Consider the following 25484-nt stretch of genomic DNA (forward strand, 5'->3'; position numbering starts at 1 on the left):
TTATTTATTATTCATCAAGTAAGAAAAATATCCAAAAAATACTTATCCATTTGGGTTGAATTGGTATCCATTGAATTTAGATTAAATTGTCACTCCTAATTATCAAGATGGATTGAATTGTCCCATTTTGCAAAGAAGAGGGACTATTTTAGCATGTTTGTAATGAAATATATTTTCTAAAGTTATTTTTTCACTAGTATAATATAATAATTTACTAAAATTGAGTATGAATTACATTTTGAGCTAATTTAATTATTGAAATTCACATGTGAAAATAAAATTGTTAGTGTTGTGGCTATGATGATGATTTAAAAAAATAGAGAAAATAGTTTGATCATTTGTCTAGAAAAAGATAGAGTTTCTCTCTATTTGAAAAAGAATTAGATTTGATTTTCTAGTAAAACAAAATTATGTAAAGATTTGATATTACGTGCTAATAAAATTGGTGTATTATAATGGAACTCTTGAACAAAAATTAAAAAAAAAAAAAAGAATAGGTGATTTGTTAAACCTCTCCAATTCTTTAATTATTTTATTTATATTATTAATTGCTTGTACGCTTGCTTGAGTGTTTTAGGTAAAATAATTTTAATATATATCTTTACCTTACATACATATTCACCTCCTTTTAAATTCACCTAGAATATCCCTCTCGGGTCTCATGAAAGCAGCATGGATAGTGAAAGTAGGTGGCAAAATGCGCACATTGAATGTTGTTTTTGGAAGGAATCAAGCTAGACAAGCTTTTTGAAGGAATCCATGCATATACACAAGAGGCATGCTCTAAAAAGAAAAGAAAAGGGCATGAGCACGAAGCAACTTTCTGCTGTGGTACCACCAAAAAAAAAAAAAAAGGGAAACTTTATGCTATACCAAGCATACATAATGAAGTGTGATGACAAGAATCACAATGATTGCTAGAGATAAGAACAATGGTTACTTAGACATGGAATTCTAAAATCCAAGTCAAATAAATGATGAGAGCATGTGGCAGCGCAAGGAGAAATGTGAAGAGGGTCAAAAATTCTCGATCATCGCAAGAGAAGAAAATGATGAATTACACTTGCAATATGTGAAATGAAGCTGAGGATATCTTTAACTACTAGCAAGGACATGCTGAGCTAAGTGCCTAAGTGCCATGACTTGAACACCAAAAACCACCGAAAGCCGAAAGGCATAATTAAATGATTAGATCTTAAATTGATAGGCCCTCCACAATCACGCCCAAATGATTAGATTTTCTCGGCATCGATGCGCAACCCATCTCAGATCACATTAACAAGTGGAGAACTCATGCCATCCTCTCCTGCATCTTCTTTAAATGCATAGAAGGCAGCCATGTTTGTAGTGTTTGTGTTCCATGAATGAATCCCTCCATGTTTTTGAGAATCAGATAGATGCACCGCCGCCGATCAGCATGCCCATGCGTGTGATCTCATGCAAAAAAACCTCCTTTCACAGGGTCATTCTTTCTTGTCCTTGATGTAAATGGAGGAAACCCATTAATGTATTGCAGACAACATAATAAGCACAGGAAATGACATTTGTAAAAGTCTTTGGTTTAAGCGGCTGATCCATTGGTGTTCATGATTCTCTTGCTGAGAAGATATTGAACTTTGAAGTACATGAACTTTATTACCACGTGAATTTTGAAGTAATCTAGACCTCCATCTATATATGTGAACTTTGAAGCAATCCAGCTAATAAATGAATTAATTTAGTCTTCGTTTGGTATTGTTTCTGCCAATGCATTTTGGTCTAAAAATCAAAAGCAAAAGCAATACCAAGGAGGTAATTAGTCTAATAATAACATTTCTATTCTCAATAACGGAAAAGAAAGTAGGGTCCAAGAGTATTTGGTATTGTCGGTGTTTGATTAATATATCTTGTAATCTATTAGTAATTAGTTTGTAGTCAATTAATTGGTTAAAGATGATATTATTATATTCATGTAAATATATATTTAATATTAATAAAGATTTAATTTATATTTAATATTTATATAATATTTGATTTATGAATCTAGAATATATATAAAGTTTTTAGGAGAAAAATATTTTAAAAAAATTATAAAGTTTTTATAATTATGAGATTCCTAACATATAAAAATAATGTTCTTAAAATATTTTTATTTAATGCTCTCTTAAATACAGATATTTATTAGAGTTATAGAAACTAATACTTACTATGTATTTTTCCCTTATGAAAAAAAAAAACAATTGTTCTTATAAGTTGAGGTATAAAGGATATCTAGAACTAATATATATATATATATATATATATATATATATATGTACAATAAACTTACCCGCATGAGAATTTTATATGAAGATATTATTTGTGTTTATGAAAAAATTTACGTGATAGTTGTATAAAAGATTTTTAAATTTGAAAACACTAAATTATCTTATATAGAAAGTGATATGTTTTAATTATGTTACACGATATCTTAATAAAGGTGAGAAATGAACATACATTAGATATAATATAACTTATATGAAGATATTTGAGTGATTAAGCGAGAATTTATCACTCTAGGTGAATTAAGAAAAATGTTCCACGTGTTATCAAACAATATTGACTATTAAATCCTTACGTGAGGTGGAATGAGATTTAAAAAGAGTTTAAAATTTTATTTAAATGATCAATGACTATAATACTATGACCAAATATAATTTGACATGGCAAACGCACTCCATACTAAAATATCTAAATTAAAATATTATTGACGAAGAGATAATAATTACACTTAAAAACCAGTTATTTATCAAATATATATTAAGTCAAACCATTTATGACTTTTCTAATATTTGAGAGATCATGACACGTTGCTAGATGGTGCACTTAATTTTTAAATATAAATTAATTAATTATTGAATTGATACTAAATTAAATTGTTTGATTTATTTAATTCTATTTATTTAGAATTATAATTTATATTTGAGCCAACAACATATTAGGAATCTAATGGATCACACACATTAAGAACTATTAATCAGAAATTAAACATGGATAATTAATCAAGTGTGACTTGATTGGAAAATAATTTTAGAAATTAAGCACTAAAATGTTTTTAATTTAGAGATTATAATTTTAGTTCTAGAATAATTAAGTAAGGATTTGATTGATTAAATTTCTAAACTTTTCCTTAAATAATATATAATTATTATTTAAGGTGAAAATAAATATTATGCTATTTATAGAGTTTTTAGGATTCCTTATAAATATAAAGCTTTGCTTTAGCACAATAAAATAAAATAAAATATATGAGTCATATAATAGAGAGTTGGCATTCTAGATATAGCAACCCATCTCTTCTAAATAAAAACCATATCTTCTAAATAGGAATTTAAATTTTTTTTTATTAGTGATTCATGTGAATTATGTTAGTGACTGATAATTTAATAATTTATAATTTGCAAAAACTTATTTTTTAAAAAATTATTCAAAGTCAAAAAAATTTATATCTTTAAATAATAAATTTTTAAATAATTTTAAATTTATCTAATAAAATCCTAGAAATTATCAAGTAATTTTATTTTATTTTTTACATTGTCTGCATGATATCTAAGAAACCAACAATCGGTGTATAAATTCTCCTTCGTTTTGAGATCACGTCTACAGAGAAACTAGGAATTTGAACGGTGTTTATCAATTTAGAATCCTTATTGATAAATCCTGCATCGGTGCCCCACCACAAAGACCAACATTATGATAAATTACTAATCTTTTATTAGAAAACATGCTCTGTCTCTAATTATTGGAAAAAAAAAACATTATGATGAAATACTCAATGATTTAAAACACAGAAATTGACAACAAGTGCGACGAAAGGCATCTTGGATACCCAATTCAAATGTTCACAATGGAAGTACAGAGAAATGGGAAAGTTTTGACAGACAAATCCTTCTTTCTTTTCTGCCATTAATGCTTTTTCTTGAAATGACAGGACGTGTTTTCTTCATTAATTATTTCATATAAATCTAGCCACAAGGACATCATGAATTCCTGTTTCAAAAGGGATGCTTGATCGATAGATAGATATGAAAAAAGAAAAAAAAAACTTGTTTTTCCTTCATCCAAAGAAAATTCCTGTCCCAAGATTCAACAATATGGAGCCAGCTGCAAACTTTTTTGTTTTTTCCTTCTTTAATCTACTTAGTTTTAACCATGGAATCAATGCATCTGGTGTATAGCAGCTTATAAGGGATACTGTATTGTATTGGATCTATCCCACTTTCTTGTTCTTGTTTTCTTTCTAAATAATCCCGAGGCTACCTAATATTACATGCCATTCACCAAGGCGCAAAGAAATGTTCTTCATCGTCGGCTCTAATGGAAAGAAAAACTAAAAATAGTGGTAAATGAGGAGGTTGACCTTCCACGAATATCCAAGCATTTCTATGTCTAATTCGTAACTACAGAGGTGGCGAACTGCAAAATTAACAAAAGCTAGATTAACCAGGCAATTCACTGTTGCATCGTCTGCTGCTTCATATTCAATTGTGCAAAAATTTTTCTTGAGCTTTTTTACTTAGCATGATACTTCTTCGTTTATTCAATTTTGCGCGCTATTGTTTTAGGTTTTTCAGTGTTTCAAGAGATTGAAAATCAGGAGACTATAATTGATAAATAGAACAAAAATCAGGATTTATAAGAAGCAAAAAAAAAAAAAAAAACTATGAAATTCTATTCAAGAGGGATTAGAGAGAACAGAAAAAAACAAAGAAAACTAGTTATTAACGCTATCTCGAGGATCAAACGCTGGCATGCACTGCCTGTAATAAAAGAGAATATCGAGACATTCTTGGGCACACCAAGAATGCCAAGTTCTAGTGGCTGAAGGACTCCACATGCATCACTAGAACACGATAGATCCTCTCAAATACTAGGCATGTTCAACAAGCTCCAACTATTTTTCTTCATCTTTTAATAAGTTTGGTCCACAATTGTATAATAGTCTTTCAAATAAGTTCAAAATCACACAAGTTTCTAATTATCTAATAACTTTTCAACTTAGAATCATATCCAATCCAGTTCAAACTCAAACCCAATCCAGGCCAACATGTAGGGGAAAGAAAAACAAGATTTGAAAAGAAAAACAAGAATTGACCCCGATACTAATATATTTTGATTGTGATTATTATCTAGGTGTTGATTTTAACTTTTAAGTTGAGTTGATTTGAATATGAATGATTTGCTTGGTGGACACTTCAAAATTAAAACAAGAAACTGAACTTTTTTTTAGAAAAAATACATTCATATTAACCGGGTTGCTTTTAATCTCATCAAAATCAAATCAATTAGATGAACTTCCATACAATTTACAATCAAGTCGAATGGTTCCAAAGCAAAGACTAATGACACGAAGAAGAGTCCCCCACGACTTGCTCAACTTTCTTACAAGAAAACAATGTGCTTTTAAGATTTTTGGCAGATAAATTTATATGTACTCATCTTGACCGAGACTGCGACTAATGTTTACTAAAAAACAGTTACAGGAAAAGACGTTACCAACATCTCAAATCCATACAACAGAGCTATTACTGTTGTAAATTAGAATGGGGATTTATTGAAGGAATTGTAGGCAGATGACAATTGTCATGGTGGACCCTTAACTTGACCTTTCTTCTCTTCATATAGTTCAAGAGGCAGGTAGCAAAATATCTCTTGTACTCCATTGCTGATTCATTTTAAGCTTCCACTTTCACCATATATATATATATATATATATGCAGGGTATCTTAGGATAACTTGCATTTACCCAATTAATTCTCTATATCCCAAAAAAAATTAACTCTTTTTTTAATCATGAATATTCAAATCAATTTACACGCACCTGGGATCCTAAAATTAATAACTAGTAAGTTTAGTAACATTCACACTGGTCTGGAAAACCCGAGCAAAGTTAAAAAATCCAGGATTCCAAAAATAAAACTTATGGCATGCTGTCCATGGCCATTAGTGCTGCACAGATATTCAAACTAGAGAACACAGATCCCTCTTGGCCCCACCTCTTCACCAACTCAGCTCTCCTCTCACATTTGTTACTCTATAAATTGAGAGTGTGCCCAAGCGTAATACACTGCCAACCCCACAACTCTCTCCCATTCAGTCACTCACACACACATACGAAGTTTTCGGATTTGAGCATACTTTTTTAGGTTCAAGTGAAAATGAAGACATCCTACATGGTAGCTTACACTCTATTGGTGCTTCTTCTGGCTCAAGAACATGTCAAAGTGTCTGCTGTGACGTGCAGCCCAGCACAGCTGAGCTCATGTGTGAGTGCAATCACATCTTCCACCCCACCATCTAAACTATGCTGCAGCAAGATCAAGGAACAGAAGCCCTGCCTTTGCCAGTACCTCAAGAACCCGAACCTTCAGAAGTTTATCAACACACCAAATGCCAGGAAAGTTGCTAGCACCTGTGGAACTCCCTTCCCCAAATGCTAGATGATCTGGTAGAACCTTAATTATATGATATAGAGTTTCGCCTCTCAGTTCTTCTGTATCCTGAATGAATCATGCGGGTTACTGCATGATAGAAGGGTGGCGGAGATTATGAGAGTCAGTGCTTTGTCTTAAAACCTGGTGTGGTATAATATTGTGTATGCTACTAGTAGTGGAGCACTAGTTAATGGAAATAATGTTGGGGTCATGGTCTCATTTCATCAATTTCTGTCTCTGGTGTGGTTTATTGTATACTAGTTCGAGATTTGGAAGGCATTTGCTGCAATATTTTGAAATTTGGAATCTATGATGGATCATTAGTTCATCACATCATGTCCAAAGACTACCGACTCTCTCTCTCTCTCTGAACACAAGCACACACGCATATTCACAGAAATTTTTTGTAAATGGCAATTCCAACACTCACACTTGGGATAGAACTTGGGAGAAATTAAGGGGAGCTACTTCAGCTGAGTAATCCAAGACAAGCTGACCAAGGCCTCCCAAATTCACAAACAACGAAGGTACCGCTCTTTCTTCTCTCCCTTGAATGCTCTTACAATTCAAGGGAAGTAAGCGAGATAATAAAATCTTTCAAATTAAACTGGAATTAAATTACCAAATGATATATGGTTTCAAAATGTAAACCGGGTGTTCGAAGATTCAGTTTCGAGTCTTCAGAAAAGTGTAGCAAAAACCAAGTTTTAAGGAGCAGCTAGATTATATAATCTGGTTCTGGCTTTAGTTACAGCTGAAACCCAGAGTAGTAATACTCAGTTCTCAAACATAGCTAAAGTGGAAAAAGGAGTAATTTTTGTATTGGGTAGGAGTCGAAAGTGGAGGTGACATCAACACCAAGTAGAGAACAACACTAAACGAATTGATGATTCCTTTTTATTGAAATATGAAGATGAAATAACTATCCCAAACCATCATCATCCACAGTGCGCTCAATTGATCACACCATAATAAAAAAGAATCTTGAATGCTTGGAGAGAAACTCCAAAATTCCTTTACAGTGTACAGAAAGGGATCTTGCAAACAAAGAGAAGTGTTTCTCACAAATGTAGAAAGTTTGAAATTGGGTTCCAGCCCATAATCCATGGTCTCTTATCTGTTGGCAGTGCAAAATTGAGTTCGAACATCTCCTTTGACATGTTTCCTCCTTCACAGAACCCTACAAGTTTTGCCACTATATCAGCACTCTCCTGTATATGATTGGCATCATGAGGATCTGTCCACAGTTTGTTAACAAACTGCAGCCTTCTCTGCTTCCCATCAAGTGGGACATTCCATTTGATGTATAATGCATCTCTCTCTTCCATCGTCAGACGTGATGCCAACCTTTTTGCAAGGAACTCCTTTTCACGTTTCAATGCTCTAATACTGCAAGCCAATATGAGACAAGAATTTTAAATATTCAGTCACTTTGAAGATAAGGAAATGAGGGGAAATGCCTGTTCTAATAAACTCGGCAAGAGCAAGAGAGATAGAAAGAACCTTGATGACAGTGATATTGTAGACTCATCTCCAAAATGAGCTGGGCTTGCATTGCCAAGTTCTGCCAAATGCTTCTGCAACCAAGTCAAGCGTCTTAGCTCCACCTCCATGTATATTTGATCAGCAGGGTCACCACTGAATAACAAATAAAACTGTGTCCTATGGATGATGGACACATAGCACACATCCCACAACTCAATGATCAGCTGTCTTTGCTCCCTAAAAGTTACATGCCACGAAACTTGGGGCTCCTCTTGCTCATTTATATTCTCCTCCTCCTCCTCTATATTATATCCAGCTGCTTCATTTGCTTCGAGCTCAAGCACCTAAAGGAATCATAAATATGGATGATTTGTGTTTCAATATATTGAAGGAAATCGGGAAAGAAGTGGCCGCAATATAATTTCAACGTATATGTAAATGAAAAGAATTGGTTGGTGCAGTGAAAATAAATTGGAAGCAGATGATAGAATAGGAATGTAACAACTGTTGTACCTGGCAAACAAGTAGCTGCTTTTGGTATTGCAATTTCGCCACACGTTCTTTAAGTTCAGTCACATAGGCTCTTATGTTTCTGACATTCTCCTCTGCTGCATTCTGAAACATCTTCTGCATTTTCTTCATGTTCACTGAACTTGAGCGCCGATAGCCAGGTGTCCCTTCTCTTGATGAGACATCCCCACCTTCTTCATTCTTTCTACGAGTCTCTTTCTCAGACTCTGGCAGGGTATCACTGATTACAATGTCATCATTGTACGGATCTCTATTCTCAATCTCTTTTTCCAAAATTTGCCGAGAAGTTGATAGAGGAGAGCAAGGAGACCTTATAAAATTCTGTCTGTTAGAGCCGTTACTTGAAGCCAAAGGAAGTATCTTTTTCTTCTTCTGTTGATTCTTAGCCTTGGGAGTTACTTCACAGTTTGATTGTGGATTATTGTTTGGGAGAGACATTACTAATTTGTCTATAGACTTCTGAACATTTTCGAGCTGCTCTTCAAGATCTGCTATAGTGCTGCCCTGTGAATGAAGCCTTGTTATTTCATCCTTGAGATTAGCACTGACACTCTTGTTAGGAGCTACGACACTTCCAGCTTCAATTTCTTTTGGAACTGGTTGGATAGTGCGCATTTCCCTGATTTCTGCTTGCAGTTTAGCAATTGTCTCAGCTGCATCTTGGTTACCCAGTCTATGACAAGCCACCTCCTTCTGGAGTACTTCCAGAGCTCGATTTGCTTCTTCTCCAAGTTGCTCCTGAAGGTGTTCAAGTTTGCGAATTTCATGCATCAACGTGAAAGGTGCAGCTGATGATTGCCTCATTGACTGCCTTAGCATCGTCTTCCTGGTTCTATCACAGCGGCTTGGCTCCTTGCTGTCGAGATTTGGCAAGGATGCATCAGAATAAGAGAGACACTTCTTCACCGATGGGCAGGGTGATTCCAATGTGCTAGAATCCTGTCTATCCTCTTGAAGTTTTCTGCGCAATTCATCCACCTCAAATTGTGCAAGATCTCTTTGGCGTTTCAGCTCCTCCATTTCCATCTCCATCTAGACACGTTGAGATAATAAGATACCAAGGCAATGGATTCATTTGCGTGGTTATAATTTTGAAGTCAAATGAAAGTTGTATGGAAGCTCACCTCCTGAATTTTCATGTCCTTTTCCCTTGAAGGGTCAGGAGTGCGCAGCTCTGCTTCAAGCCTGGCTACTTCCTTCTGCAGATGTTTCACAAGCTGCTTATCTGAAACTACCTAATATAGTTTTACATTAAAAAAAAAGAAAAAAAGGTATCAGTATTTTCATGCTTTGTCATTTGAACTGAGAAGCAAATTCAATTAAACAGGTTGAGAAACAAAAGATCAATACCATGTTAACGTGGGCATTGTTAGTGACTTCCTTAGCTCGTGTGGCAAAGTAAAGGGTATTTCGGGATTGTTCAACATGGCTCAGAGCCGGGCTTAGAGTGCATATGATGGCAGTGCGTGCATTACCACCAAGTGAGTGCTGCAATATGCGAGTAAGCTTCGAGTCTCTGTATGGTATATGTCCACTTCGTTTTCCAACACTATATAGATAAAAACAAAAATACAGTTAACCAATTCAAAAATGGAAATCAGTTCTATATTTTTATGAGAATATGATAGACTTAAGGTACATCAAGTTTTAACAGATGACTTTAGAAAAATCTTGACGAATGTGAGTTCATGTACTGCTATAACTGAGAAAGCATGCTAAGAATAAGAATCTGACCTGAGCTTTCTAATCACAGTTGTCAGAGTCATCAAACTAAGATTAATATGACAACCTTCCCTGAGTCTGGCACCATCTGCATGTGTCTGTGAAGCTCTTTCACTTCCAGCTAGATCTACAAAATTCTGCGAGTCATTGTAATCCAAGAGTTAGAATACATACGAATTACTGCACTTTATATGGCGACTCATTGGGATGGAAAGATGGATGAGCGAAATATGGCAGGAGTTTCTGATTTTTACCAGGCTTGCAACGAAAGATCTCACACAATCTGAATTTTCTCGAAGTGTACTCTCTATTGACTAAATCCAATACCAAAAACAACTCCCATGTTAGCTTTCACAGAAAAACTGTTATAACTTGAAGAATCAATACATAATATGATTCATGAATCTTACCAGCCTTATAATTTGGTGTGACCGTGAACTAGTATCATTAAGGGCAGTTTCCCCAACTTGCCTTTGCGCTACAACACAAAAAGAAATGAGTTAATCAACTGCCAATCAGCTATGTATTTGCAAAGGAAGAAGCTTCACCAAATTACCTTCACAAATACTGATTAAATGCCTTAAATGCTTATCATTACTTGCTGTTTCTTCTACCAACTTCTCAACCACAGTACCTTTCTGCAATTGGGAATCACAGGAAATACAGTAAATGAGAGAATCATTCAGAAAAGCATATGAAGTCATTTTTTACTGTAGAAAGAAAATCACAAATGCAATACCTCCGGGTCATCTAGAAGCTTGAGATTGCGACCAGATTCGGAATTTAATAGGTCCCTGACATTTTCATTATAGATTTCTAGTCCAGAAATCCTAATTGTAAAATCTCTTTCCGGAGTCTGCAGTTAATCCAAAAAAAACGACAAATTTGTAAGGAATATTTTTCTATAAACTCAATGAACTACGCCGGGAATCAGAATCCGACTTTGCATTTTCAAAATCTATCAATAAAATTAAAAAAGGAAAAGAAAGAAGAAGTGAACATGGTCAGATTTTGATAAAGCTTACATTGATTATATGCTTATATATGTCACTAACAGCTTTCTCAGTTATCCCTCTCATCGTGTATGTTTTCCCACTGCTAGTTTGCCCATATGCAAATATGGTTGCTGTAATGTAAATATGAAAGAATTATTAACTTAGTTCAGATGCACTACCAGAACACATAGCCAGATTTACCAATAAGGGAATAGATAATATCACCGTTTATGCCCGTCAAAGCAGACAAAGCAACATTTTTCACTCCATCTTCATACACAGCTTCAGTTATACTAGAGGGATCAAAAACTTTATCTGAAAGAAGAAAAACCTCAACAACTTAATTATGACATGAAATCACAACCAGCCATTATAATTCAAACAACAAAAGCACAAAAAAAGAAAGCTGCAATTAAATTACCAAACACGAAAGAAGCCGGTTGAGCTGCTCGTTCTTGAGAGGGTGGCTTAAAGACAATAGTATGGTCATCAACACAGTCCCAAGCAACTTGGTCTTTAGCTAACTGTTCCTTCTTGTTTAAAGGCCTTAATCTCACAGTAACTACAATCTTCTCTTCTTTTGCTTTAGCCCCTCCTGGGGTTGTTGCTGGTGTCCTATCAATCTTAGAAGCTGGTGTTCCTGGGGTTCTTATTGTCATCTCTTTTGTTGGGTCAAAACCTACTCTCTCTTTGGAATCCCACTCACAAGAGACCCAAAAATGGAAATCACCAGCGTCAGCTTCTCTCACTGGAGAGACTAACAAAGAGGGACCACTCTTTCTTGGATGCAAAAGTCGTTTATACAAATAAGTAGCTGCAAAATCCAATATGAAAACAAGATCAGAGGTTGCATGAAAAAGACTCATTTCTTCTCCTGGTCAATTTTTTTCAGAAAATCAATTTTCTCTAAAAATTAAACAGCAGAAATTGAAAGAGGAAACAAAAAGGTGTCAACTTTTTTCCATTAGCTGTTCACTTTCTGTTAGAAAAAAAAAGATCCAAATGGATTGATCAAATGAAATGAAATGCTTTGATTGCGCTGTCAAATCTTAAATTTTCGTAAATAAAACTAATAACATCCTTTCCAAATTTATGCATTATCCTGTAAATGAACACAGATCAATCACAAAAAGAGAAGGTAACTTGCTATTTTTAAAATGAGTTTTCGATAATCAATGTAAACTAAATCATACAAGGACAGTTAATCAAAACCCTCCAAATGGTAACTAATTTAAGCCTCTAAGTTCTAATAGTTACCTTTAATAAACCTTAGGAATCTACAGATAATCGAGAAAAAACAGCATAACAGGCAAAATAATAGGACAAAAAGTAAATGAAACAAACACTTACATAAATCTCAAGCCGAGATAGCAGATCCAGCGAAGCCGTGATGAAAAACTGGGGGTTTTTTGAGAGTGAAAGAGAGGTATTTCTTGCAGGGTTCCAAGAAAGAGAGTGATTGCTTTGTTTGCCTTCTTTATGATGAAATGAAAAGCTGTGCGGTCATTACATTTTGAATCTGGTTTCTAACGGCTAGTTCGTTTCTAGGATTCTTATTTCTTCATTTTAAGGGCAAACTGCTAATATACTCTCTATCTATTGAGTATATTTCAATTTGGTCCTCTATTTTATTAAATGTTCCCATAATACCATTTATCTGTAGATTGAGTACTAAATTACTAAGTTAACAAAAAGTATAAGACCTATTTCATCAATTTATCAAAGTTTGCTAAAATCTCTTTTCTGATACCCTTTTTTAATGATAGAAGTAAAAGCATGTAATAATAATACCAATCAAATTAATGGCTTGCTGAAAATAGGTGAGAGACCCAAACAATCCTGTCATAGCATTGGTCCAATAGAAGGACCAAATTGAAATTCATACAATAAATTGAGGACATGTTATCCATTTGTGTTTTTAAGGGGTCTTGAAAATGAGATTACATTGTAATTGTGTTGTTTTTTAAAATTATTTTTTATTTTTAAAATTATTTTTAATATTAATATATTAAAAAGATATAAAAAAATTAATTTGAAATAAAAATTAAATAAATAATTTAATTCCTTTAAAAAATATTTTTAAAACAAAAAGAGTTGTTGAAATCTTGATTTTAATTGCAGAGTCAAGCGGGTCCGGGTTCCAAAAGTTTTTATATAACGGTTTGTTTCCTGGTTTGATTATTAATCTTTGCAGACAAAAAGGACAAAAAGGAAAAATACGAATTAAAAATGGGCCCTTTCCAAGAATTTGGCATTATTAGGCGCCTAGACATCTAGTGATTTCTTTAATTTTAATTTATGTACAGTTATAACCATGGTTATAACCATAGTTATCAGATTTAATTAAATCTGGATATTTACGTAACTAAAAAGTTAGGTTTTGTGCTACATAAATTAACTTAAATTAATTTAAGTTAACTAGAAAAATAAATAAAAATATTTAAAATTTTAGTATTTCATATAATTTTTTTTAAAAACAATCAAATATAAATTATTTATATTATTATTAAAAGATTGTTTCAAAAAGACTTTATTACACATTAAAAAAATACTATGGTAGTATGTCATTTTAAGTTAAATTCTTTAAATTAAAAATATTTTTTATCCTACAATAAAAAAAATATAACTTTTACATTGTAAACATAAAATATATATACTAAAATATTTTAAATTTTATATTAAAAAATTAATTTTTTTCTTATGAATATAAAGTATATATTGCAGGGTTTCGAATCTCATATTAAAATAATAAAATATTTTTCTAGTATTTATAAAATAAATTTAAAAAAAAATAACAACCAACTACAAAATATAGAAAAAAAGGAGTCTCTTGCTAGGCAAGAAAACACATTTATAAAAAACAAAAAAAAAAAATTTAATTAAGTTTTATCCGTCAACCAAATTTTGTTAGATTTTTATCTATTTTAATTTTTTATCTCACCTAAACCGATATAGCTACTAAATTAACTCTTCAAATTAGTTTAAATTTAATAATTATGGTTGGAATTGACTTACCTTTGGATGACTTTTCTTGATGTATTGCTTGCTTGACAAAATAAAAAGTTAATTACAAAGACATTTAAACAAAGTTTTCAAAAACTTTGTTAACTTTTTCATGTATCTTTATAAATTGGAGTTGTGATTTTTTTTATTTAATTGTTGAAATGTTTTTTTTATTTATCAGTTTTTATTTTTAATTTTATCTTTAAATATTATATTGATCGGAAATTATGATTTATATTTCACTTTGATTTGTTTTTTATAAGATTATTAGATTATTGTGGTATTAAAAAATATTTCTATATTATATTAATGCTAATTTTTTCAAAAAATATATTTAGTGCTTGCAAAAAAAAAATAGCAAGCACTAAAATTGACAGTAATGCTAAAAAGTAGGTTTTTTTAAACTATTCATCATGCGCCATTTTAAAAAAAGTTTGCCTCCATATTTCTCCATGTATTAAATATTGTTTTTTAATAAAAAAAAAATTATATTTACAGTTTTTAACATATTTTAATAGTTAAAAAAATTTAAGCGAAATTTAATAATTTTATATATACATATAATAAAATAAATTGAAAATCATGTTTATTAATAAATGAAAAAAAAAATAAATAACTAAAAATAAAAGTTAAAAAAATTAAGACATAAGTTTAAATTAAAATATTTAATTTTACAAGAAGAGATATTTACATGACATATTTGCTAAATTTATTTATTAAAATATATTTTTTTATTCAATCAAATAATAATAGAAATAGGTACACACATTAAATTAATTGAAAAAATAAAAGGAAAAACAATTATGCAAAACTAAATATATTAAAAATACTATTCAAAAATAAATATTTTTTATTTTAAAAATAAAATTAATTTATGCAAAAAATTCAAAACAATTATAGATAAATCAAAAATATCTTAAAAAATCTAAAGAATACAAAATAACAAAAACTAATTATCATTTAAAAGAATCTTTCTAAACAAAATCAAAGAGAAAAATGGCATTAATCTAAATATAGATAAAAAATAATTTTAAAAAACAAAATATATAAAAAACATTAATTTTAAAAAATAAAAATAAAATTGTTTTTTTTTTAAATAGAGAAAATGCCAGGGCTTATGGCCTGGCCAGCTTGTCTTGCCCAACATTTTGCGGATAATGTTTCTAATTTTAGTTCCCCCCATCATTGTAGTATTGTATTGTTGCTCATTAGTTCTATATATATATATAGAGGAACTCTTGACATTTGCGGTTTATTTAATTTTCTTCGTTCTGGGTAACTACATAGATGCGAGTTAGTATTAGCTTGTATCATTGAACCAACTTGTGTATTCAATAAAACTAATTCCCTTCTCCAACGATTCTAAGTAGATATGTGTTAAAAAATTAATAAATTCTTCTAAATATTGATTTTAGTATTTGAAGTTACAATATTTAAAAATAAAATAAACTTTTTTAACTGCTAGACTAACCCAAGTTAATATTTTTTTTTTAACTAACATTATGTTAAAAACAAATTCAAACACGTGAGTGTTTCTATAGCATAAATTCATTCTTCATTCTTTCATATTTTATTATGAATAAATTTTATATTTTTTTAATTTAATATTTAAATTTTTAATTTTTTTACGGTTGTACTTTTTTTTTAAAAGCATCAATGATTTTTTTTTCATGATATTAGAATCCGATGATCGCTCTCTCTCCTCTCTCAAACTTATTTTAACTTCCAAAATAGTTGATATTTGTGTCAAATAATTTCATTTGATGAAAAAAATTCATATTAAATTATTGTTTTTACTTTGAAAGTGCCTAGAAAAATATATCTAAACTTAAGAAGATTTTTGATATCAAGTTGATTTCGGGTTTTGGGATGTGTTTTTTTAGACCATGGATAGTTTCATCATGTTTCTTAGGATGTGTTTTTGGGTGTTTTGGGTAACAAATATGTTGAAAAAAGGGTTTTTGGATAAAAAAAACCTTCTACATCGATTTTTTGGCCATTGATTTTGGAAAAATTAGACAACATGTCGTTTGCCTCAGCAAGCGATGAGTTAAGTGATTTTTTTTTATTTTTAAAAATACTTTGGACGAATGCCGATTTTTTTGCCATTGATTTTGGAAAAATTAAACAACATGTCGTTTGCCTCAGCAAACGATGAGTTAAGTGATTTTTATTTTATTTTTAAAAATACTTTGGACGAATGAAACAATTGAATAGAAAAAAAGGGCTCAAGTGCACGACTTGCTAGACTCTAATAAAATAGATTAGGTTGGCTGGCTCGACTTGCTAGGTTTAGCAGCACTTGATTTTTTTTTCTAAATGATTTTTCATATTTTATTAATGCTTATTTAATTTTTTTTCAAATTTTATTTTTTAATTATATTTTAGATTAATACTCATTCTCTTTTTTATGTTGTTTATGAAAACTCTTTTAAATGACATTTTTATTTTAATTTATATGCATTTAATTTTTTAAGAGATTTTTTCGATTTATCTATAATTTTTCTTTATTTTTTTGTATGGATGAATTTTATTTTTAAAAATAAAATATATTTATTTTAAAATGATAATTTTAATATATTCAACCTTACATGATATCTTTTTCCTTTTATTTTATTCATTCAAGTTAATATATGTGTCTATTTGTATTATCATTTAATTGAATAAAAAAATTATTTTAATTAATAAATTTAAAAAATATAATCAGATAAATATCCTATCTTACGAGATTAAATATTTTGATTTACACTTGTCTTTTAATTTTTTCTGTTTTATTTTTTGTTATTGTTTATGACTGTTTTTATTTATTTATTAACATACACAATTCTCAATTTATTTGATTATATGTATGCATATATTTTTTGATATTCATTATAATTTTTTTAACTTTTTTTTTGATATTCATTATAATTTTTTTAACTACAAAAATATGTCAAAAAAGCTTGTGTATATAATTTTTTTTGTTGGAAAAAATATTTTTATTTAAAATAATTTTTGTATTTAATATTATTATCTCATACCCTTAGAGAAGACAACAACACTATGAAACTATGTTATTGATGAAATTAAGTACCCTTACCCTTAGAGAAGACAACAAGACTATGAAACTATGTTATTGATGAAATTAAAGGACATAATAGGGATCCAAAAGAAATTTTGAATATTTTTTAATAAGCTAAAAGCACCCTACAATAAAAAAAAGTCATTGATCTGCAATATTAATTATAAAAATAAAGGTATTGAGTTATAATTTCATTTAAAACAGAAGGACTAAATTTACACCACACCCATTTAATATTTATTATTCACAAAAACTAAAGAATATAGGAAAAATATTGTAGCATTTTTATTATTAACCCTCTCATAATTCACTATAGATTGTAATAATACATTTGTTTTTAAATTTTTATTTTACCCTTAAACTATACACACACACACACACACACACACATGTTTGGGCCATTTTGAGCCCAAATTTGAACTTAAGTGCATTTCTTTTTGGAAGGAATGGTTGAATTAAAAGAAAAGGGATTGAAGTGAAAAATACGAGTAATATAGGTAATGACTTTAAAATTTATTTGAAAAGTTCATTTTCATTCCTTATTTTTTTTAGCTATTAAGTGATCGGTCTTTATAATTTTTTAAAAAAGAATTTTAGTACCAAACTTCATTTCCCTCATTTTCAATCCTTTTTTTTTTATAGAGGAGATAGGGTGTGGCTGGATTCCTATCTAGAGAAAGAAATTTGTTGTTGGAGATGATTTTGACCACTAAAATGGTTAATTTTTATGTCAAATAATTTTATATGATGAGGGGGTTAAGATTAGTTTTTTTTTTCTTACCTTAAAAACAACTAAAAAAACATATCTCAGCTCAAAAAGATCTTTGATTTTGGTGTGATTTTGGGTTTTAAGATGGAGTCTTTGCTTTTGAAGGTCATAGATTGGTTAAAAAGGCTCTTAGGATGTTTCCTAGATGTTCTGGGTAAAATAGATTCAAAATATGTTTTTGGGTGAAAAAGCCATGAACCTTGTTTTTCTGGCCTCATTAATGGTCGTATTCTAGGAGTTCCAAATAACACATCATTTGTTGAGGGAGCAACGTGTTATTTATCCTTTTAGACAATTGGGTCGCCTTATTGAATTAAGAAAAAAAATAAAAGCCCGCGTACAAGTCTTTTTTTAATGAGCTAAGCACTTGGCCTACCTTACTAAGCCTAACAACATTTAAAAATTATCTCAATGATATATTTGACAAATATGCTTTAATGAATAAAAAATGTATTTTTTTGATAAATTTTAGCTTTGTTAAAACCGACCTTAGACTTTAAAGGATTTAGTATAATCATGTGGATTAGGCTTTCTAGCCTAGCTAAAAACCCAAATGCTCAGCTTAATTAATGTAGACCGAACTTCTTAGCCTCACCTAGAACCCATAAACATAACCCACAATTAATAAAGAATTTGTGAAGATCAAATGATAGTTTTTTATTGAATATCCTCAAGAACATAAAGAGCACCTCAAGAACCCAAGAATTAAATCAAACTAGAGATCAAATTGAATCAAATCACAAGCACAAAGAGATAGACCATAGAAAATTAAGGTTGAAAGACTAATTCAAAGGGAACAATATGCTATAAATTTCACAAATCGAACTCGCGAGTTTCAAGAATAAACCAAGGACTAGACCTCATATGAATTAATTAGGAGCAAATAACACTTATATATATGTAAGTATGTATGTATGTTTAGACTTTGACCAAAACACTTAATGCAAGCCAATAATCTCAACTTGCTAGAAATCAAATTGATAACTTATAAACACTAACCTAGAAACCTAAAAAATACCTAGAAAAATATCTTAATTATAAAAAATGGCCAAAAACCTATAAAATAGCGTAAACTTAACAACTTAACTCAAACATATTTATAATGACATACTTGAACCATTGAAACCTTAAGACAATGAACAAGAAACAATTCAACAATTAAACAATTACACTAATGAATGTAATAAAACTTAAATGTAGATTTCACATTACATTGTGACATTTATTCTAAAATTTACTGCATTCAATATTATCATGTATATGATTTGAGTAAACACAACATTCCACCTATAACCACTAATGATCACAGTTTTGACAAATCAATACTGATTAACATATATCATGCATTCATTCTCAAAACAAAGCAAGCTTATTATGACAATTATAACCATCAAAACTAACTTGGTTATCATTGAAATAGACTATTGAATTTTACATTAACAATCCATAATACCTGAAAACCACAAACCATGCATTTATTGTGACATTGAACATATACTTATCTAAATATACATATTACTTCAAATCATGATTAAACATGTTGCATCCTGATGGATATTGGCTGGGGACTCCACATAAATCTAGGGGGAATATGTTTCAAGAAAAATTAGGCGTCATCACCTAGTAATTAAAAAAAATTAGAGATCCTAAAATGTACATTGGTTTAAGAGGTTCAAATAAGAGGTTAGTTGTGCCTAAAGAAAAAACAACTTCACCTTTACAACATCTTTTCTTATGAAAATTTACCTTTACTATTTGTTTTCTCCTAAATCTATTTTTATGATTTCCATTAATAATCTTGATTGTCTTTAGTTTTTTCTTTAATTGTTAATAATTTTATAAAAAATATTAGTGTTGGTCACTAAAAATAGAAGACTCGTCAAATTGGTTGTTTGTAAAATTTAAAATTTAACATTGGTCCTTTTTAAAAGGAGACTTGTTGAAAATTTTTTATGCTTATCCCTAAAAAAAGAGATTACATTGAAATTATTAAAACTGGATAGCTTGTTTACTGATATTAAAACCTTGACATCAGTCCCTTTTATAAGGAGAATTGTGGTTCCATTACTTCCAACCAAATCAATCCTTATTACAGCCTTTTAAACAATAATCTGAATCAATCCAGAATCCTTCACCCCTTTCTTTTCCTACATGGAACACCACAATAACCTTAATTAAAATTCTTTTTAACCAAAAACTTGAAGATCCACTAAAAAAATTTTAACCAAAAACTTGAAGATCCACTAAAAATCACCACACATAGTTACCACGTGAGAGATAACAACTATTGTCCTCATCTCTCCTCACAAACATTGACCAAGACTCTCTCTACTTTACCATTAAATAACTCTTAATAGATAAAAAAAAATACTTTTCAGTTATTGAAAATTTACACCCTCTCTTCCATGTTAAAAATGCCTTAGAATCCTAGTCAAAAAGCAAGAAACATCAACCCAAAAACAGTTCGCAGTTGCTAAGAAATTACAACATACTTATGAATTAAAAAATATCTTCTTTTTGTTGTGACTTTAGCGAGATCTAACCTCAATGTGTAAACAATAAGCTCCATTTGTTTTGTAGCAACCCAATTTATTAGTACGTATAACCCATACATCACCACTGCCCATTTTAGTTCACCTAGTTTTAGTGATTATTGGTTAGTTCTAATAAGTTCTCAAAACATCAACTTCAACCTAATATGTTAATTTACTTATTTTTAAAAGATTTGTATTCAATTTTTATACAATATTTTGATGTGGGTTTTGTAATTGATGTATACTTGAATTGATATTCATGAATGTGGTGATGCTGATTTATATAAGAACGGTTAGATTTTTATGTGCGAGTGTATTTTATATGTGGATTTATGTGCATGCATGTCGAGTTAATAAATGTATTATATGACTAATAGATGTTCATGTATGTACAATACTTTAAAGGGTGTAGGTTGATTTATGTATATTTTACTAATTTTGATGAGTGTTGATTTTTATTCATGTTTGATCAATTTTTTTAATGGTATGAATATTTTCAAATAAAAAAATGGTTTTTGATTTTGGTTTTTTTTTTTTTCTCATGCTTTTTTTAATAATATAAATGATTTTTGTTTTTTTTTTCTATGCTTTTTTTAATAATATAAATGATTTTTCTAAAAGGTAAATCTAAATTTGTGAGTTGATAGTTTTGGTAAATATCTTTTGACTTGTTTTTTTCACCATATAGTAATTTGTTGTCCTATCAACAATGTCACCTACAATGTGATAATATTTTTTTTAAAAAATAAAAAAGTATAAAAGAATAAAAATATATAGTATATTCTTCTATTTTATACCTAGTTATTGTTTATTTTTTTAATTTTTCCTATTTTTTAATTTATTTATTTTGGTGAGAATTTATGTTGATATTTAAATAAAAAAAGTGTCAGGATATATTATTTTGTACCATATTGTGAGTTAATTTGGATTTGGTCAATGTAACCCTTAAAAGTCGATTAAAACTGAGTTATGGGTCTATTTTGGAATACAATAAAGAAAATGGACTTAAAAGCCTAGTTCAACTTTCACTATCCTCTTAGGTCCATTACCCATGTTTTAGAAGTGATGATTGGGCCTTATGATTAGGCATTAATCCCAAATCAATTTGTTTTTAAGAAAATCCATATGAGTTTAGAAAAACAATTAAGAAAGGCCAAATAAATATATAATTACAAAATTTTGAATATAGAAGCAATTTAGCTTAGCTAGAATACTTTAGGGTGATGCATTTTTTTCTTTAGTATAACTAACGCCTTACCTAAGAATCCTTGAAGACTAATTAGGATTTTTAGTTACCATAAATTGAGTGACTACTCCATATCTATTTTTACATTCTTTTAAATTCATTTTAATGTCGGGTGTGATAAAAGGCAAGATCTAGAAGTATCTAAAGCAAATGTCTTCTATTAAACTAAAACAAGTGATTTTAAGATAACGACCAATGATGGTTTATTTATTATGGATTGTATTACTCTAGCAATAACCATTTCTTTTTTATTTTTATAATGTTGCCTAGATCAATACCTATGCATTTTGATCCACAAAGACTCATCTATGCATAATTATTGTTTGTAAAAATTTGCTATCATTATTATTAATCATCATTATTCAAAAAGAAAAGAGAAATTTACATGTAAAAGGATTGACTAAATTATTACCCTCTATCAACACCAAATGTTGCCTATAATGGTTTGTCTATAATAGTTTATTTACTTTTGACATTGTTGATGAATAACTTACCAAAAGAATAACTTGTCTAGATCAATACCTATAATGGTTTGTCTATAATATAAATTTCAACTTTGAAAATCTAAATAAAATGATAGTGCTACTCCTAATCAATACAAAAAATAGTGATATCATTAATAAATAACGAATCAAATAAATCATGTATCCTATATGAGAATTTTTATATTAAAAAATCAAAGCAAGATGAAATTGCTATCCCAAATTGATACGAAAAGGAATTACCTATGATGGTTGATTTACTTTTTTATACCATTGATGAATAATATATAAAAACAAAGATATTTTATATTTTAAAAAGGAGGTTTTGATGATTTTTCAAAAAACTAATATAAAAGGGTTTGAATTTCAACCTTTACTAAACAAGGCCTTTTAGTATGAGTAGAATCTCTTGGACGATGAGCCTTGTAACTATAATACAAAACGTATCATAAACATAATGAAATAATTATGTATGGAAAAATAAAGGTACAATTCTCATTATTTAACTTAAAAAGTGAGGTAAACATATATATTTAATATGTTGAATACATAATGAAGAGGAAATTATAATGAAATGGAATGACTGAGAACACAGATATGGTTAAGATGCAAACATGTGAGTTTTGGCCAATACACAGATTTTAAAACACATTTTCTTTTAAATATATATAAATTCATTGATAAGTTAGAATTAAGATCTTGATCAAAACATAAACATATTTTGTTGTAGAAAATTTGTTTTGGTTTTTTGTTTTTAATTCTATGAATAGAAGGGATGAAGAAAACAAGGAATCGTAAAACTACCATAACAAAAATATTATCTTTCTAAAATTTCAAACCTTGAACCAAAGTCACAAACATAAGAAAAACATGCACTAATATTTGTATTTTAACATCAAAGACACATAAATAGTTGTTCAAGTGTCACTCCATAATGAAAACAATATCTTTATAAATTTTATATCCTTGAACGATAATCACAAACATCAAAATATACACCCTTCATCCCAATATTAATGAGTTAAGAGTTATAATATGCAATGATAAATTATATTAAAAATACTATCATATATATAAACTATCTATCAAAACAATAACATAACATGTTAAAGAGTATATCATATAGGTTGGGGTTTAAGTTCTAAGCAAGTACACAGTTTGAACATCTTCTTAAACTAATAGAAATCCCATTACCCAAACTCAAGCCTTAAATATAGCCTATTAAACAATATGGTAAATATTATGGTTCAAGCTCTTTTAAATCCCATAGAAAACATAAAGTTAAGAGATCTTAACCTATTAAGAAACCTAATATTTAACAACTAGAATGTTTAGCATCATGTAAGCTAGAAGCCAAACTATGTATTTTCATAAAACAAATGGGAAAACACCTTGTGTGAAACACTAAACAATACAAAATAAATAAATAGTTTAATAACCTAATGCAAAACAGAAAGAAGTATTTAAGTCCATCATAAGAGTTCTCAATTAACTATAGATTTTAACATTAAGAAAACACTTTCAACATGTCAATATTAGACTTAAAAACAACAAGAGCGCTAGAGAGTAATCTCTAGTCCCAACCATTGAAAGCCATGAAAACCAAGATAGGCCATAAAATTTCTAAGCTATATATGGTTTCTTTAACCTTTACCTTAGTTCTTCTCTGACTATACATTATTTTACCACATACACATATTGTTTTTGAAGATAAAAAAAATTCTTTATTTGGTAGGGGACTTATTTTTCCAGGTTACCAATGAAGCCTATTGACCTGGCCATTAAAATTCTAATTTTTATATGAAGTCATTCAACAACTTTATCATATATTTTTTTGCTTTACAAGTTCCACACACTTGATGGGTTTTTTTCGTAGAAAGACCAATGTCAATAAACTTATGGTTAGAGGATGAGTTATGTTAGCCTTTGAAAATCCAAAACAATAATTTTTTTGTTTAAAGACTAAATCAAGAATAACCTGTAAATGTGAAAAATTGTTAAGATTTTGTTTATTTGCTAAAAATAGTTTTTTTGGATATTGAATTTCTAAAAAGTAATTTTTTTTTATATTTAATAGTGTCATAAAAATAAAATGAAAAATATTTTTTAATGTTTGGATATGCCATGAAAAATCTAACCTTATATTTAATATAAATATTATAAATATAATATTATAGACATAAAATTTTTATTAGTGTTTGAAGAACATTAAAAATAATTTTTTTTCTATGCTATCCTAATTTTATAATATAATTTATATGATTTAAAATGTATGAGTTTTGTATTCAAATTTATTTTCTAGAAATATTATCTAAATTAAAGTATTATATTCACTAATATATCATATTAATATATTTTTATCATTTACACACACACAGACACACACAAAATATTGTACCATTTGGTTTTTAGGTCATTCATGGAAATTGTTTCCCAAATTTTTAAACTGAAAAATTACTTCTTTCTATCTAAAGCTTATATTTTTCAATGACCACAAAATGAACTCCGTTGACTAGGTATTTACAATATAGTCATTCGTGGAAATTGATACTTTTCTATATCTAAAGCTTCTAGTTTTTATTGACCAAAAAATAAATTCTGTTGATTAATTTTTTACAACGTATTGATATATAAAAAAAAAAAAATAAGGGCGTGCTTTTCACAATAATAATAATAATAATAATAAAAATTCAGAAAATAAATAAGTAAGTCCCAATTAAAACAAAGCAAATAAATAAGTAAGTCCCAATTAAAACAAACTTACAATTATAATTATAAGTTTAGTCTTTTCCAATAGCATGCGTGATAAATACATTACTTTTTCATTGAAAGGCTATCAAGTAGTTATGGAAATCGACGAAATTACATATAATTCTGAGAAGGTAAAGGCTATTTCAAGGACCTTTTCATTCTAAATATGCATTTTCCCCTCAAAAAGTATACTTTTGTATTCTAAAACCCTTTCTTATTGCTCCATTTTATTGTAATTAAGCCCCTCGAACTCTAAGATCAGCTCAACTACGTACTGGTTTAAAGGAAATATCTGGTGCAAGTGCGAGATTATTAGGAAACGATAGAAAGTGTTCGATGAAATTATAGGAGAATATTGTGGGTAAAGGCATCATAATAACAAGGCCTGCGAAGCCATTGTAGAGTCCCTCCTGCATATTATTTATGGTTTCTTTTTGGGAACGGATCCGATGT

At 29.4% G+C, this 25484-nt stretch overlaps 1 protein-coding gene across 1 annotated transcript; it reads right to left on the bottom strand.

Moving 5' to 3' along the window:
- Nucleotides 1–7322: 7322 nt before the first annotated feature.
- Nucleotides 7323–12691, bottom strand: LOC105113710 (kinesin-like protein NACK1). The gene is made up of 14 exons (XM_011010003.1): nt 12536–12691; nt 11607–11999; nt 11411–11500; nt 11216–11316; nt 10930–11046; nt 10747–10828; nt 10601–10668; nt 10445–10504; nt 10203–10327; nt 9819–10017; nt 9593–9703; nt 8451–9500; nt 7956–8281; nt 7323–7841 (listed from the first exon to the last, which is right to left on the bottom strand). The coding sequence occupies exons 2-14, from the start codon at nt 11842–11844 to the stop codon at nt 7514–7516; spliced, it is 2895 nt and encodes a 964-aa protein (XP_011008305.1). The 5' UTR covers nt 11845–11999; nt 12536–12691; the 3' UTR covers nt 7323–7513.
- Nucleotides 12692–25484: the final 12793 nt, after the last annotated feature.

This window comes from Populus euphratica, unplaced genomic scaffold (assembly GCF_000495115.2).
Source record: "Populus euphratica unplaced genomic scaffold, PopEup_1.0 scaffold446.1, whole genome shotgun sequence".
NCBI lineage: Eukaryota > Viridiplantae > Streptophyta > Magnoliopsida > Malpighiales > Salicaceae > Populus > Populus euphratica.

Coding starts and splice junctions, on each gene's coding strand:
- LOC105113710 (XM_011010003.1), bottom strand. CDS start 11,844: ATGACAATAAGAACCCCAGGAACACCAGCTTCTAAGATTGATAGGACA. Junction 11,501..11,606: donor ACCGGCTTCTTTCGTGTTTG/GTAATTTAATTG, acceptor TTCTTCTTTCAG/ATAAAGTTTTTGATCCCTCT. Junction 8,282..8,450: donor AGCAGCTACTTGTTTGCCAG/GTACAACAGTTG, acceptor TGATTCCTTTAG/GTGCTTGAGCTCGAAGCAAA.